Source organism: Megascapheus bottae, chromosome 1 (genome assembly GCF_031878675.1).
Source record: "Megascapheus bottae isolate mThoBot1 chromosome 1, mThoBot2.hap1, whole genome shotgun sequence".
Lineage (NCBI taxonomy): Eukaryota > Metazoa > Chordata > Mammalia > Rodentia > Geomyidae > Megascapheus > Megascapheus bottae.
Window position 1 is genome coordinate 42,318,921 of NC_143509.1, and position 16,199 is coordinate 42,335,119.

At 39.7% G+C, this 16,199-nt stretch overlaps 1 protein-coding gene across 1 annotated transcript in view; it reads right to left on the reverse strand.

Annotated features, from left to right (window-relative positions):
• The window catches only part of Mccc1 (methylcrotonyl-CoA carboxylase subunit 1), a 57,188-nt gene extending 41,828 nt beyond the window's left edge, over nt 1-15,360 (reverse strand). Inside the window, exons 1-4 of the mRNA XM_090342683.1 lie at nt 15,281-15,360; nt 12,903-12,949; nt 11,327-11,463; nt 9,449-9,544 (exon numbers count right to left, since the gene is read on the reverse strand). Coding sequence (XP_090198809.1) covers nt 9,449-9,544; nt 11,327-11,463; nt 12,903-12,924 — 255 coding nt within the window. The 5' untranslated portion in view covers nt 12,925-12,949; nt 15,281-15,360. The remainder of the gene's footprint in view (nt 1-9,448; nt 9,545-11,326; nt 11,464-12,902; nt 12,950-15,280) is intronic.
• Nucleotides 15,361-16,199: the final 839 nt, after the last annotated feature.

Consider the following 16,199-nt stretch of genomic DNA (forward strand, 5'->3'; position numbering starts at 1 on the left):
TGGTGCCCAGAAACACTTTTACCCCTTCAAAGTACATAACTCAGTGGCCTGGAATACATTCGTATTGCTGTATAGTCATCACTACCATTCATTATTTTCATCATCCCTAGCAATTTCTGTTTTATTTCATATCTTTGTGAACTTGCCTACTCTGGGCACCTCATATATATGGAATCATACAATACTTGTCTTTATTTCACTTGGCTTATTTCACTTAGCATAATGTTTTCAAAGTTCATCCATGTTGTAGCAGGTATCAGAATTTTATTTCTTTTTAAGGCTGAATATTTCACTGTATGTATATAGTCCACATTTTGTATATCCACTCATCTGCTGCTAGACAAATGGGTAACTCTTACCTTTTATCAACTGTGAATAATTGGATAAACAGTAGTATACAAGTATCTGATTGACTCTCTGATTTAAGTTCTTTTAGATACATAACTAGAAATTAAACTACTGGTCACAAGACCATATGGTAATCTATAGCATATCTGTACTTCAATTAAAATAACACTGCTATCAGGGAAGAATGCCAAAGAGCAAGGGCTTCGGAGTGATATGAGTGGTTTATTTGATGTCTTTGTGTAAAACTGGCCTGAAATGGAAGTCTTAGTATGTAAAAACTGAAAAAGATACACTAGAACAATAATACCCTATTTTCTTCAAGTTACAACCCACAGTTCTCTGTCCAGAACACAGCCAGGAAGCCAATTCAATTAAGCCATATATATCACATCACACATACATGGGGGCAGGGGAGAGAAATAGAGAGGGTTTAGGGAGACAGGAACCTACTCACATACAATTTACTTGGAATTTTAATCTGGCTCTGAAGGCAAATCAGAAACTGAAGGAGACTAGAATTTTAAAGAGCAAACACACCAACAGAAAATAAGGATTTAGCCAAAGAAAGAAGGAGGGGGCCGAAGTGATTTTCATAGTTTAATGAAGGATAAAAATTTTCTTTTAGGGCCAGACGCATGGCCTAGTGGCAGAGTGCTTGCCTAGCATGCACAGAGTCCTGGGTTTCATTCCTTGGTACCACATGCACAGAAAAGGCCAGAAGTGATGCCATGGCTCAAGTGGTAGAGTGCTAGCTTTGAGTAAACACAAGGACAGCACCCAGGCCCTGAGTTCAAACCCCAAGACTGGCAAAAATAAATGTTCTTTTAAAATAATAAGAGTGAAATTATAGTTATAATAAACAGAATACAAAAAGAAAGCAAAGCTCAGCCAACAGTTAAGTTCAAAGAGAATTTCAAAATCAAAGGGGGAAGCTTCAGATGTCTGGTAAGCTCACAACCAGAACAACCATAGCATTCTTTTGTGTGTATATACTCACTATACAAGGAGGGGGTGCCCTACTATTTCCCTTGGGCATAGACCTTATTTTAACTCAATTTACCCCCTCTACTGTTCTCTTCCCTTCCCTCCCCCCACCCGATTGTTCAACAACTCACTCAATTCTCATATGTCATCATCTCAGAGGCATTGTATTTCAGCATATTCATCCTCCTTCATTCTCCTTTTCTCCCTTTCTACTCTCTTGTTCCACAAATTGTCCCACAGTTACAAGTATGCTCTATTACATAAATATGCATATGTATACATGTGTGTATTACTCAGTGAATACATACATCTTTCAATACTAGCAAAAAAAATGCAATATTTGGCTTTCTAGGCTTGGTTTATCTTGCTCAACCCAACCTCCAAGCCATGTGCTAGTGGTTCAAACCTGCAATCCTAGCTATTCAGAAAGCTGATATTGGAGGTTTGTGGTTCAAAGCTACTCTGGGCGGAAAAGTCCTCAAGACTCTTACCTTCTGTTAACCAGCAAAATCTGCAAGTGGAGTTGTGGCTCAAGTGATGAGTGCTAGCCTTGAGTGAAAAACTCAAAGATGAGAAAAATCCAAGTTCCATTCCCAGAACTGGCACAAAAAAGCAAAGTTAAAAAAAAAATGAACACAGGGGCCGGGAATTTGGCCTAGTGGTAGAGTGCTTGCCTAGCATGCACAAAGACCCAGGTTCCATTCCTTGGTACCACATACATAGGAAAAAGCTGGAAGTTGGTGCTGAGGCTTAGGTGGTAGAGCTCTACCCTTGAGAAAGTCCAAGGACAGTGCTCAGGCCCTGAGCTCAAGCCCAGGACTGGCAAATAAATAAATAAATAAACACACCACACACACACACATTCTCTCTCTCTCTCTCTCTCTCTCTCTCTCTCTCTCTCTCTCTCTCTCTCTCTCTCTCTCTCTTCTAGCGGGGATGGGAACCACAGGGATGAGAGAGGACTAATGAGAAGGGTACATGAGGATAAATATAGTTGAAGTATTTTATACGCATATATGAAAACAATATAACTTGTCAAAATTATTTTAAGAAGAGTATTGGGGAGAGGGTACATTGTGTGCGACTCCCCTGTGAAACTAATATAGTCTAACAGAAAATGGAAAAAGGCACTAGTGGCTCATGCCTGTAATCCTAGCTACTCAGAGGCTGAGGTCTAAGGATCCTGGCTCCAGCCAGGCAGGAAAATCCATGAGAATCTTATTTCCAATTAATCACTGAAAAAGTCATGTGTCTCAAGCAGTAGAGCACTAGCCTTGAGCATAAAAGAAAGCTCAGCAACAGTACCCAGACCCTAAGTTCAAGCCTCAGAAACTGTCAATTAAATAAAAAGAGGACATCTTAAAAGAAAAAAAAAAAAGAGCAGAAAGAAAAGGAGGGCTGTCAGCGTAGCGCAAGTGGTAGAGTGCCTGCCTAGCAAATAGGATACCTTGAATTCAAATCATAGAACTGAAAAAAGGGAAAAAGAAAAAAGAAAAATAACTCTACATTCCAGAGACAGCAAAAAAAATAGATTAAATTTCACATTTTGCTGTTGGAGTTTCAGCTTTTCTATTTTTATATAAAATGGTTAAATATTTATGTTGGCAGAGTAAAACAAGTCTACATAGTCCTCCTTAGTTATATTTCATTTTCTATCCCTTTGAAGAATGATTCACCAATTTATTAGTTGATAAAGTTACAAAAAAAAGTACAACGATCACTATAATCAAGTTTTAGGACACTTCCCTCACTTGAAATGTCCTCCTACCCACATGCAGTCACCCAAGCCCCCTTTGACCTGAGTAGCTAAGGTTACAGGCATGACTAGTACCCAGTTGTTTGATGGCTTTGTGTATACAATATGTGTGTGTGTGTGTGTGTGTGTGTGTGTGTGTGTGTGTGTGTGTTTTCCTGGTGCTTGAACAGGGAGCCTGGGTACTGTCCCCTGAGCTTTTTCGCTCAAGGCTAGCACTCTACCACAGGAGCCACAGCTCCACTTTGGTGGTTAACTGGAATTGATTATCTCAATTCAAACCCTGATCCGCAGATCTTAGCTTCCTGAATAGCTAAGATGATAGATATGAGCCACCAGCACCCTGCTATAGCATAATTTTTTGAGGTTCAAGTTTAATAAATGCCAGTAACTCATTTCTTTTTATTACACTGTGTGGATACATCTCTCTTGTTTATTCATTAGGACTTCTTTTTGGTATTTGTACTCTTTTTTTTTTTTTTTCCAGTCACGGGCTTGAGCTCAGGGCCTAAGCACTGTCCTTGGACTTTCTCAAGGTTAGAGAGCTTTACCACTTGAGCCTCAGCACCATTTCTGGCTTTTTTCTATGTATGTGGTACCGAGGAATCGAACCCGGGTCTTCATGCATGCTAGGCAAGCAGTCTACCACTAGGCCAAACTCCCGGCCCCGGTATTTGTACTCTTTATCTGAGCTTTTCTCCACTGCAGGCACTTTGCAATTACTTAAGAGTGATATTGGGAAAGAATGTTTCAGGTAAAAAGACAGCCACACAAAGAAGCAATGCCAACTTCTTATCTTAATCCAAGCTACCAAGAACACAGGAGACCACCCACCAGGCAATTAGTTCCAGTTCTTATTTCAAAGGTAAATAAAGTGTTAAGAATTCTTCAAAAGTCTACCAAAAGCAGAGCTAAAGGTCAATCAGGCCACACCAGTGACCTGGGGCTGTTTTAACTATGCATACCTCTCTCACTTCCCAGCACCCAATATTTTACTTGAAGCCAATGTCTGCATCCCTAAAGATGGCTTTCCTCACCATATCTTTTATTTAGCTATTGGCTATATCTAATGTGGGCTTGCTGAACTTTGAGTTTGGGCTCTAGAAACTTTTTTACTATCTGTACAGAGTTGAAAAATGGAAAGTAGAGGTTTTCTTTTTTTTCTTTTCATTTTTATCTTGTTTGTTTATTCATCTTCCAGAGGGTAAGTGGGGAGTGACAAAGGATGAACAAATGCAGCAGTGGTCCTCACGAGACACTACATTGAAAATAACTATACAACTAACTTGTGGGTGGTGATGGGAGGGAAAATTGGGAGGCAGAGAGGAAAGGGGTGACATTGTCCAAAAAAGAACATTCTTTATAACAATGTTAAGGGGAGCAGGGACTGGCACCATCCCTAATGCCTAAGAGTTCCCTGCCCCTTTATGGAAGGTCAACAATGGTAAAGCAGCCCAGCCACCTTTGCCCTGGAGCTTGAGCTCTGTGCCTGGGCACTGTCCCTGGGCTCTTTCAACTCAGGAATAGTGCTCTACCTCTTGAGCCACAGCGTCACTTCCAATTTTCTGGCAGTTATTTGGAGATAAAGAGTCTCACAGACTTTTGTGCCCAGGCTGTGTGTTTTTTTGTGTTTTTTTTTTTTTGCCAGTCTTGGGCTTGAGCTCAGGGTCTGAGCACTGTCCTTGGACTTTCTCAAGGCTAGAACTCTACCACTTGAGCCTCAGCACCATTTCCGGCTTTTTTTTCTATGTATGTGGTAGTGAGGAATCGAACCCGGGTCTTCGTGCATGCTAGGCAAGCACTCTACCACTAGGCCAAACTCCCGGCCCCCAGGCTGGTTTTTAACCACAATCCTCAGATCTTAGCTTCCTGAGTAGCTAGGATTACAGGAGTGAGCCACCAGTGCCTGGCTTAAAACTTTTTTTTTTGGTGGGTCATGGGGTTTGAATTCTGGGCCTGGGTGCTGTCCCTGAGCTCTTCAGCTCCAGGCTACTGCCCTACCCCTGAGCCACAGCCCCATTTCCCATTTTTTAGTGATTAATTGGAAATAAGAGTCTCAGGTTCTTCACAGGCTCAATGATTTCACTCATTTGTAATAATTAGTACTCTAGGACTCTTCTAGCAGAGGATTACAATACCTCAAAACCTAGGTATATAAGGCATATAGGAGGAGACTAAATGAACGGATCTCTAGGATATGGAAACAAGAGCTTTGCCTTGATTGTTGTTCTTAATGTGCTGTGTTATTTCTCTTCTCCTTTCTTGCCCTTTGGTTAATCTCATATTGTTACTGTATCTGACTTTGTTACCTGATAGTATATACATTTATTTGAAATAGGAGAGGAAAGGGGGGAAAACAAGATGACTGGGGGGGGGGGTAGGCAAAGGGGACAAAAACATAAGAAGGGGTGTCAATGTGTGAAAAGTAATGGACCTACTATCTGGCGAATGTAACTGTAACCCCTCTCTACATTAATAAAAAATAAAATAAAAAAATGTCTCAGCGCCCAGGCTGGCTTTGAACCATGATCCTCAGATCTCAGCCTCCTGAGTAGCTACAATTATAGGCATGAGCCACTATGCCCAGCTTTTAAAACACCAACTCTATATAAAATTTAAATCACAGTAAGTTTGAGATGGGGCCTAAAGTCTGCATTTCTAAGAAACTCCTAAGTGGTGGTAAGAGGCATTGTATGGATCCCATGGTGTGGCAAGAGACGATGAACTTTGAATAATGCAGAGCTTGGTTTTTTTTTTTGGTTGGTGGTGGTCCTGGGGCTTCAACTCTGGGTCTGGGTCTGGGTCTGGATGCTGTCCCTGAGCTCTTCAGCTCAAGGCTACCGCCCTACCCCAAGAGCCACAGGGCCACTTCCAGTTTTCTAGAGTCTCACTGACTTTAGTGCCCGGGCTGGCTTTGAACTGTGATCCTCAAATCTCAGCCTCCTGAGTAGCTAGGATTATAGATGTGAGCAACAGCGCCGGCTTTCATGCAGAACTTTTTGTGGATTAGATTTTACATCTGTAAAGAAGTTAATACCATGTCATTTATGTATTAAGTGGCATTTATATTCAAGTACATGGATTTCTACCAATAGTTATTACTATCTTCTGCTTTTCTGCCTAAGGGTCTTTGACTCTAAGCACTAAGAAACCTTTAAAAACATACACAAAAACCTGTGTCATCATTAATGCTGAAATTATTCAGTTTAGAAATATTGGTTCTAAAAACAAGGAACACAGAGCCATGAATGTAAAACAATTTCATACAATCGTTAATTCAAATGAAAGATGCCCTTGGGTGCTAGCTCTTTGGGCTTCTAAGAAATATTAAGTATTAAATGACTGGAATAAAAAATTAAATGCTCAAGAGAGAGAAATCAGTTAAGACTGAGGAGGCAAGAATTTATAAGAGACAAGAAGTGAGGTGGGGGTGAAGAGCAATTCTGCTACAACTGGCTCCTACTTGCTCTGCTTGCTTCAAAGTCTACCAGCCAGTGAACGACCTCATTAAAATGCAATCTTTGAGGCTGCTTCCAATGCAATACAAATTCCTTGTCAATACCCTACATGCTTTTTTACTGCCTTAAAATGAATGCTACCCTATCTTGTGCTTACGACCTCACTTATCATATTTATTCCTGTATCAGTAGATTTTTCCCAGCAACATGTTCAACCTTTCATTCTGGGCTTTGAAAGAGGCTCTGAAGTTTTGTCAGGTGGTTTTGGTTGGGTTCTTTACCAATAATCACTGGAAATGGGCAGTTTTCCTATAGCTCCATCTTGGGCAGAAACAGTCGATTCCAGTTTTATGGGAACTCCTGATAGGAGTTAGTTGAAGTGCAGGCAGTCTGATATGGCAGGATAAGCTGATATGACAAAAAGAGTCCAGAAAAGAATGAGGAAGTAAGAACTACAAAAGAATGAAGACATTGGATGGGACATTAAATCTTTGACATCACAACCTTATAGGAAACGGAAAAGAGACCTACCCATCAGAAAATCACCTTCTAGGACTCCAGTTCTGTGTAACCCAAGGCCAATAAGGACAATGGCACAGGTGCTTTCTCTAATAAGTTTTCCTATTATGAGAAAAGTGTCTTTTCTATAAGCATGGTTTGACCCCTTTCTCTTAATCTTGTGAAAATTGTTTTTCTGAAAAGTTTTGACTCTGGCCAGGTGGCTTGGCCCTTGTTCATTACATTTTAGTAATTTACATTTATCCTTTTCCTGCTACACTTTAACTAAGACATCCTATGAGAAGCTCCTTGCATTTTCATTACATCCTGTTAATGAAGCCACCTCCCTTTGCAGATTGTGAACCTGAGCTCAGCCAAAGGGAGCAGAGGGGCAGGGCCTGCTGAGTTAGGGCTAAAAAGGGAACAACCTGCCGGCTCTACATGCTTGCTTGCCAGGTTATTGGTTGAAGTAAACTTTTTGCCTTGCCAAGTTCCTCCCAAGGTGGTGTCCTTATTCTTATATAACACTCCAACATCTCGGCTATTTCCAACACTGTCATCCTTAATATGTTCAGGTCTTCCCTGAATTTTTCTCTTGCCAGATATAAGGACTAAAAATCAATGTAACTGCATTAAATTTTGGGTAATATATTTGGTATCTTGGCAGGGAATTAAAGACTATATATGTCTTTTTTTTTTTTACTTGAATTCATCAAAAGGTAACACTACCACAAAGAGGTTTACTAATTGCCTGCAGCTCGGTAAGCCCCTCCCCAGATAAGAGCTACAGCTGTGGAAGCTTATTCCTCCAGTCTCATCTACATACCAAGAGTGTTGATCATTCTGTATCTCTAAGGAGCTTATACTTTTTCCTCTGACACTGATGGAACTAACTTCTAAACTCAAGTCTCTCTGTTTAAACATAGATTAGAATGTTAGTTTTACTGACTGCACTGAGCAGAAGTTTCCTCACTCCCTTCACTCCAAACACACTGAACAGTTGTGTTCTTGAGCTTGTATCATCTCAGCCTTAGCAATCCCATCAGAACCCTTTTCCTTAAATCTCTTGGATGGTAGACCCTTTCTCATCCCTTAGGTCTTAGTTCAATTGTTATCTAGTTATTTGAAAGTACCTCCTACCCAATCTTCATCTTTTTATACTGCTTTACTTTTTTTCCACAAATAATTTTGCTTGTTGAATTACTGGTTTCAGTATTTATTTTACCTCTCACAGCTACAGAGGAGCTACATAAGGGAGAGACTATCTGACTTATTCACGACGATATCCAGGCTTAGAAGCACAGAGCAGGTGGCCAAGTGATGTTTGCTGAGGATAAATACCAAAGTGAAAAGGAAGGGAGAAGAGATTATGTTAGGTGATAGAACATGTAAGAAATGTATGCAGAAGAAATAGGCTTGACGTGCAAAGGAGAGGAAGAGCTATTATTACCACAATAAGGAAATGGCGATGAAACAAGTTTGGCAATAGAATGGGACCATATCTGAAACTCTTTCAAATGTCAAGCTGAAAAGTCTTAACTTTTAACCACTGAAGATTGACCAGATGGACAAGGTGGAGAAGGAGTAAAGTTTTCAAAGCCACAGTATCAGGGGATAAGTTTCCAATGGAATATGTATAAGTAGTGTTTATCTAGGAGAGAAAAGATTTGGTTGGGTTGGTAAGAGAATTAGAAATAGTAAATTTGGTTGAGGCTCAAAAATCTATATTAAAAAATCATGCAATCTGACTGTGTAACCAAAAGAACAATTTCTTGACATTTTTCAAATGAAGATTTCATGGAAACTGGTTTCTATTTTATTTTAAAAGATGTAGGAGAGGGGCCAGAAGTTTGGCCTAGTGTCAGAGTGCTTGTCCAGCATGCACGAAGACCTGGGTTCAATTCCTCAGTCCTGGGCTCAATTAAAGGTACATAGAAAAAGCCAGGAGTGGTGCTATGGCTCAAGTGGTAGAGCAGTAGGCCTTGAGAAAGTCCAAGGACAGTGCTTAGGAGAGATGTAATGAAATCCAATTTGGGGTCTGGCATATTGGCAGTAGGGCTTTAGAATGGGGCTGGAAGGTCAGGGGGAAGAGATTTCTCTTCTGAGTATGGTTCATACTGTGATGTAAGCATGATCTATTTCTCTCCAAACAGCCAATGCTTTGGAAGTGGAAGAGCTGAATTTCACCTCTCCTAAGCTTATGGTTAGACCCTTTCTCAACTTATTCCCAAAGATCTAAAGAACACAGGATGTAAGGAACATAGCAACTGAAAATGGGACAGGTCATTCTTAGTATAAAATAATAACTCAACCATCAAATACACAAATCTTGGCTTGAAAGAATTTGTACAGATAATTCTAAATATATTTATTCCTTTTTCATCATAAAACTTTCCACAATTCTTACCTGCACAGCAGAGATCTTGGCTACCTGAATGATCTTCTCCATAGAGAGGTAACTCTGCTGTGAGGGAGCTGGGCCGATGGAATATGCTTCATCTGCCTGTTAAAGAAGATCACATGCTTAAAGATGACATGCTGCTACACACTTGGATGCATAGAGAACTGCTTCATTTTGTTGTTACAAATTAAAAATGCTGTATACAAGGACGAGAACAATGAACAGTGACAATGAGCAAGACATGGAGAAGTAGAAGCACCAGCTCATAACTATGCAATTAAAATGGGTCCAGTTTTTGAGTCTTTTATATGAACAAGGTACCCAAACTTGATAATTCACATAAAAACTACACAGTAGAATAAAATTAAAATGTTAGATTTGGGGCCGGGGGTTTGGCCTAGTGGTAGAGTGCTTGCCTAGCATGCACGAAGACCCAGGTTCGATTCCTTGGTACCACATACATAGAAAAAAGCCGAAGTGGTGCTGAGGCTCAAGCGGTAGAGCTCTAGCCTTGAGAAAACCCAAGGATAGTGCTTAGGCCCTGAGCTCAAGCTCAGAACTGACTGGCAATAAATAAATAAATAAATAAATAAATAAATAAATAAATAAATAAATAAAATGTTAAATTAAAAAAATGGACATTGATTAGTCATGATATTACTTGCAACAATAATAATCTCAGTTATAATTTATAATGTAACAGATATAAATAGTAAGAAAAAAATAGAAACTTTATAGTAATGATGCTCCTTTCTTACATCTGGGAAATATTCTATGCCATCCTTTAAAACCTGCAGTCAATCTCACTGAAATGTAAGAAACAGATTGCAGAAGGGGCTAAAAGAGGAAGTAAGGAGATTACTTTTTGAGGGCAGGCAAGAGTTGACTGTGGTTTTACTGGGGTTGCAGGTAGGAGAAGCAGGAAGGAGTGAACAGAGGTGTCTGGAGAAGGATTAATGGCACTAGTGGTTTTCCAGATAGTGAGACAGTGAAAGACAGTAGAGAGAAAGAGAAAGACTGTCAAAGATGCCCGATCTCTGGCAATACTATTTTTTATAAACAAAAGTGTTGTTGTCTACGGGGGAGGAAAATTTGGTACACATGAAACAACAGGAGTTCAATAATAGACATATTATAGTTTGGTACTTGTGACATACAAAATGGAGATGTGAAGTGGGCAGCTAGGTGTCCATATGTCATCCTCAAAAGAAAGTCTGAGGCAGAAACTGAAATTTGGGAATTTTTCACAAAGTCACTGGAGTCACTAAGACAAACTACAATGAAAGAAAACAGTGAGGGATAGGGAAATTCATCAAGATGGGTAGGATCCAGTAAAAGGTCATTAAGACAGGATCAGAGGTCTGAAAGTGAGAAGAAATTAAGTAATGCAACATAGTTGCATTAAACCATGCAACATGATGCTGAGAGGTCAAATCAACTGCATCCAATTTAGTGATACAGATATCATTAAGGATGTGCACAGGGACTGCACCAATGCATGTGTAAAGCCATAAGCTCAACACGTGTGAACAGAGAAAAGAGTGGAAGATAAGCAAAAGAGCATCACAGGGCCAGGAGCGTGGTCTGGTGGTAGAGTGCTGGCCTAGCATGCACGAAGTCCTGGATTTGATTCCTTGGTACCACATACACAGAGCCAGAAGTGGTGCTAGACTGCAGTAGTAGAGTGCTAGCCTTAAGAAAGCTCAAGGGCAGTGCCTGGGCCCTGAATTCAAGACCCAGGACTGACAAAAAAAACCAAAAAACAAAAAAGAGAAGCATAAATGGTTCTTAATTTGGCAATAAATGGAGGAAGAAAGAAAATAAGGGTGGATAAACAAATAAGTGGTCACTTAAAAGACTTAGCTCCAGATTTTAATAACATACCATATCTACATGCATGGAATTCTTGTCAGCCTCACTGTAAACAGCCACCGACTGAACACCCATTTTTTTGGCTGTTCGTATCACCCTGCAGGCAATTTCTCCTCTGTTTGCAATGAGGACCTTGGTGATGTTTCTTCCTGTTCAAAATACCATGAAGACCATACACACATGTTACTGAGGAGCAAGAAACGAGAAGGATATATTATTAACCAGCTCACAAGGATTTGTTCTGGCAAAATTCACATAATAGAGTCTAAAATTACTTTAAATACTAAAGAGCTCATTTTTCCCCCTGAGTCAGTAAGGTTCAAAATCCCTTACTAAAGTTAACTAGCTTTTTTGGTTTAAAATAAAATTAGAAAATATAAAAATATAATAGTTTAAGAATCACCACAATTAAGCTGGGCACTGTGGCTCACACTTGTAATCCTAGCTGCTCAGGAGACTGAGATCTGAGAATCAAGGTTCAAGACTAGCCTTGGCCCAAAAGGCTAACAAAAGGTTATCTCCAATTAACCTCTAGAAAATGGGAGAGCTCAGGGACAGCTCCCCCAATTAACCTCTAGAAAATGGGAAGTGGGGCTTGGCTCCAGGGTAGGGTGGTAGCCTTGATCTGAAGATCTCAGGACAGCGCCCAGGCCAAGTTCAAGCCCCATGACCCACAAAAAAAAAATCATCACAGTTACAACTAATCATTAATAAGTACCTTCTGTGCTTTATACCTTCTATACTTTCTAGAGACTGATCCTTGATTTTAATCCTTAGATGATGGTGATGATTTTCTTTTTGTGTTGGTATCAGGGCTTGAACTCAGGGCCTGAGTACTGTCCCTGAGGTTTATAGCAAAAAGGTAGTGCTCTACCACTTAAGCCCCAGATCTATTTCTAGCTTTTTGGTAATTAACTGGAGATAAAAGTCTCCTGGACCTTCCTGTCAGGACTCATTTCAAACCTTCAGCCTCAGATCTCTGACTCTTGAGCAGCTAGGATTACAGTTATAACAGGCTACTATAATTTTAAACTGTTTCCCAATGAGGATCTACAGCCAAAGAATCATCACAGGTCATTAATGGTTGTTGGTATCAAGTATTTATCCGTGGTTTCAGGGAATGGAATAAACAAGTTCATTGCTAACAGTCTATACTTTTAGTATACTTTCCTAGATATTGAGAAATCCATCTAAAATGTTATTAGAAAAAATAAAGACTTATACTTAAAAGAAATTATTCTATAAACAATGATTTAGACCATCATAATTATGTTTTTCCAATTAAATATATTATACACAAGTACTAGATGTGTAATGTATTAGACACAAGTACTAATACAAATATAAAATACTCTTCATTATCATTACCTTTAAATCTTGGGATCAATTGTGAGAGGGATTTGATATAAAAGAGGTGGAAACTATGAATTAATAATTAGCAAGAAAGTTATTGTGAAAACCCAACAGTTCAAAAGTAGGTTTATGAGAAACAATTCAATGTGTACAAACTAAGGATCAAACATCTCTCTCCTTGAGTTCACAGCCTGAAGCAAAGCCAGAGTTCAAAGAGTATAAAGTCTTTCAGTACCTGTGGTTGTGGCATACTTCATGGTTCTTTGCTTCCAAGCACATTTCCTAGTTCAAAAAAGAAAACCAAATAGAACTATAATTAATTAGAATATTTTTTTAAAAAATCATTGATTTTAAAACTTGAAACCAAGTCCAGGTATAACCTAAAGTAAGCCTTTAAGCCCACTATCATAACAATGCCATTATTGGGGGTGGGAGGAATCAATAAATTTAGAAATCAAAAGTTAACATATCCTGGTTTCCCTTTGTGCGACAAGTCCTTGAATAAGTCACCTAACCTGTTTAACACTTGAGGCAGGCATTTGACCAGAGTAAGAAATGATTAAGCAACCAAAGTTCTCTAAGATCACGAACTTCTAGCTTGCAAGATCATGTGTATTTTCAAGTTTGAAAAGTGTTTTGACAACTTTTTTTTGAAAAGGGTTTTTAAAACTTATTTTGACTATAAGTCACAGTAAAAACTACTCAGTATGTATCATGAAAGATGATTTACCCAGCATTTTGACACGCTTCTATTTATTAAATAAAACATGCTTGTCAAACCACCATTTGAAAAAAATACCAATGGAATTCGGGCCTCTGATAAGAAGGTTTGACATTATAAGCAAGGAGTAAAGGGAAGAAAGCTGAACAGGGCAAGTAGAAAGAAAGAATGATAGCTGTGGAGACAACTATCCCATTGCCTTTCCAATGAGAAAGCTTAAATACTAAGGAATACAATTTTATAGATAGAATTGAGCTCCAGAATATCATAAAGCATGATAATATCTAAGTGTTTTTACAGTCATAAGAACTTTAATACCATCCCAGCTGAGCATGAAACTTTGCGTCTTGAATTCAGTGTTCTCCCATAAGATCTTTAAGATCCTTGAGTTTTAAAAAATATGTAATTTTCCCCCCAAGTCCTTGTACTAAAAGAAGTGCAAAATGATTTGCTACACATGCCTAAACCACCTATGAAGGTACAACAATGTTAAGTACTGTGGTAACTATTTATGCAATAGGTTAACCTACAACTAACAGAAAGCAGGCCAGATTTGCTCTAGTAATAAAAAATTATTGTATCTATTAGATTTCAACTGAAAAGAATACGTTGGTATTGCCATCGGCTGGACGAACCCCTTTTGCTCTATCTTGATACAAATCATGACTAGGAGAAGAGAAGCTTACCCAAGGCTGATAGGTTGATTGGTAAAGCCAGATGCTTTAAGCTTTAAACCCTGAGAGCCAGAGCCCTATAGCTCCAGACTTTAGAAAATACAGACTTAGGTCTCTAGGTACTCAGGTTGGAGGCTTATTGCTCTGGGGCTTAAATTACCAGAGGCCCTAGCTCTTGATAGCTACTTAATCCTCAGCTTCCAACAACAATGAGTAGAGGTCTCAGACCATAACAAGCCACAGCAGGCAATTGGTTACAGTTCTTGAACAGGCCTCAGGTATTGGGATTCTCAGTCTCACAGAGACAAGTGTTACAACCACTGGGCTGCTATTGTTACAGCTCTTGGGTCTGAGGTGTCTGAGGCCCTTAAGGCTTGGCAGCTTCCTGGAACATTCCAGTGAACAGGGCCTGCAGTTTTTCCTGTTTAGCTCCTTATAGCCCCCTTTCATCTGCCTTGCAGCAGCTGTTTCTGCCCATTTGCTCTCTGGTATCTGCAGGTGCTGCTCTCTGTAATTGCCGCTGTTACCACTGCCTTGCCACTGAATCACCTTTGCTATTACGACTGCTTTGCTGCTATTTTCTTCAACACTCTACTAATGGTAAAGATCAAAAGAGGGTGAGGAAAACAGAACTAAGGGAATTCTTTTATCGGGCCTAATGTTGCAATAACGAGGGGCAACACTGCAGTGTATGTTTCTAGCCGGCTTGAAAAGTGAGTCAAACAATCCCGCCTAGTTAGGAAAAGGGGTGTGGTAAGGATGTTTGCTCCTCTAAGCAGATATTCATGCAAATGACGGACTATGTTTGCACCAATCACAGCATAGTCCATCATGTAAATGAAAGATTACATTTGCATGAACTCACAGGCCCTTTGCAGGGAATGCTCCTCCTCTAGCCTGGATGGAGATCACTGCAGGGTCATCTAGAGAGTCAGAGGCTTGTTTTGCTTAGTGTGCTACCTACTCGGCCAGGGCAGATTACAGTGTCCAAAGCAGCCAGGTTGGCTTGAGGTCAGTCTAGCTACCTGTACCAGGGCTGCTTGGCTGTTAAGATATATCGGGGAATGATCTAACAGTGCTTACTCAGGGAGTCAACTTTTCCTGGCCCCCAATATCTTAGCTTATTTAAAAGAAAAAATAAACATTAAAATGGATGCTTACATGTTAAATCAAAACCACTTTGTACAATTTAAAAAATAAAATAAAAGGGGAGCTTACACTGAAGCACTGCCATTAGTAGTAGAGTGTTCTAACAATGTTTCACTCTTGTCCCAGTGCCCCAGGATGTAGCAGCCTCTTCTTATTTACCTCATTGGGAAATCAACAGATTGCAGAATCAATTACACTTTTTAAAATTTTCTCTTTCTAGCTGAAAGATGTGGCAAAGCCATGATTAAGACTGGTCATTTTAAATAATTCATAAGGCACAACATAAAAACCACATAGTATGCATTAGATACAATTCCATTACATAGCAATGTATATATTTTGCATATAACCAGGCGACTGAGGACGGTTACTTTCTCACAGGGGTGGGCAATCTAGGATACAGAGTCCCAATGTGCTTCTGCGCACTCAATCACATGCCTTCATCCACGACGGCCGATTCACAGCCACTGCACACGTGTTCTGTAAAGCAGCTTCTACAGGAGGCTGCCACACCTCCAAATCCTTCTATTAAGCTGGTGGAGAAAGTTACCTTCCCTGCTCTTCAAGAAAGGAATTATTTTTCCTGCCTTTTAAAAAGTGTTTTCTAGCTCACGCATAGCATCTACTTCCTTCAAACTTTTCAGGGAGGTGTCTGATAAAATTTAAGGCCTGTCTCGGGAAGATGTGTTTGTAAATGGTTGATTTTTGGTAAATCCAGCTTAAGACCTTGACTAAGATCCCAGGTCTTCCTCTTTCTTCTTTCTTTTCTTTCTTTCTTTCTTTCTTTCTTTCTTTCTTTCTTTCTTTCTTTCTTCCTTTCTTTCTTTCTTTCTTTGCCAGTCTTGGGGCTTGAACTCAGGGCCTAGGCACTTTCAACTGTCCAACACAATTCCTGCTGAAAGCTAGAGCTCTGCCACCTGAGCTACAGTGCCACTTCCGGCCTTTTCTGTGTATGTGGTATGGAGGAATTGAACTCAGGGCTTTGTAC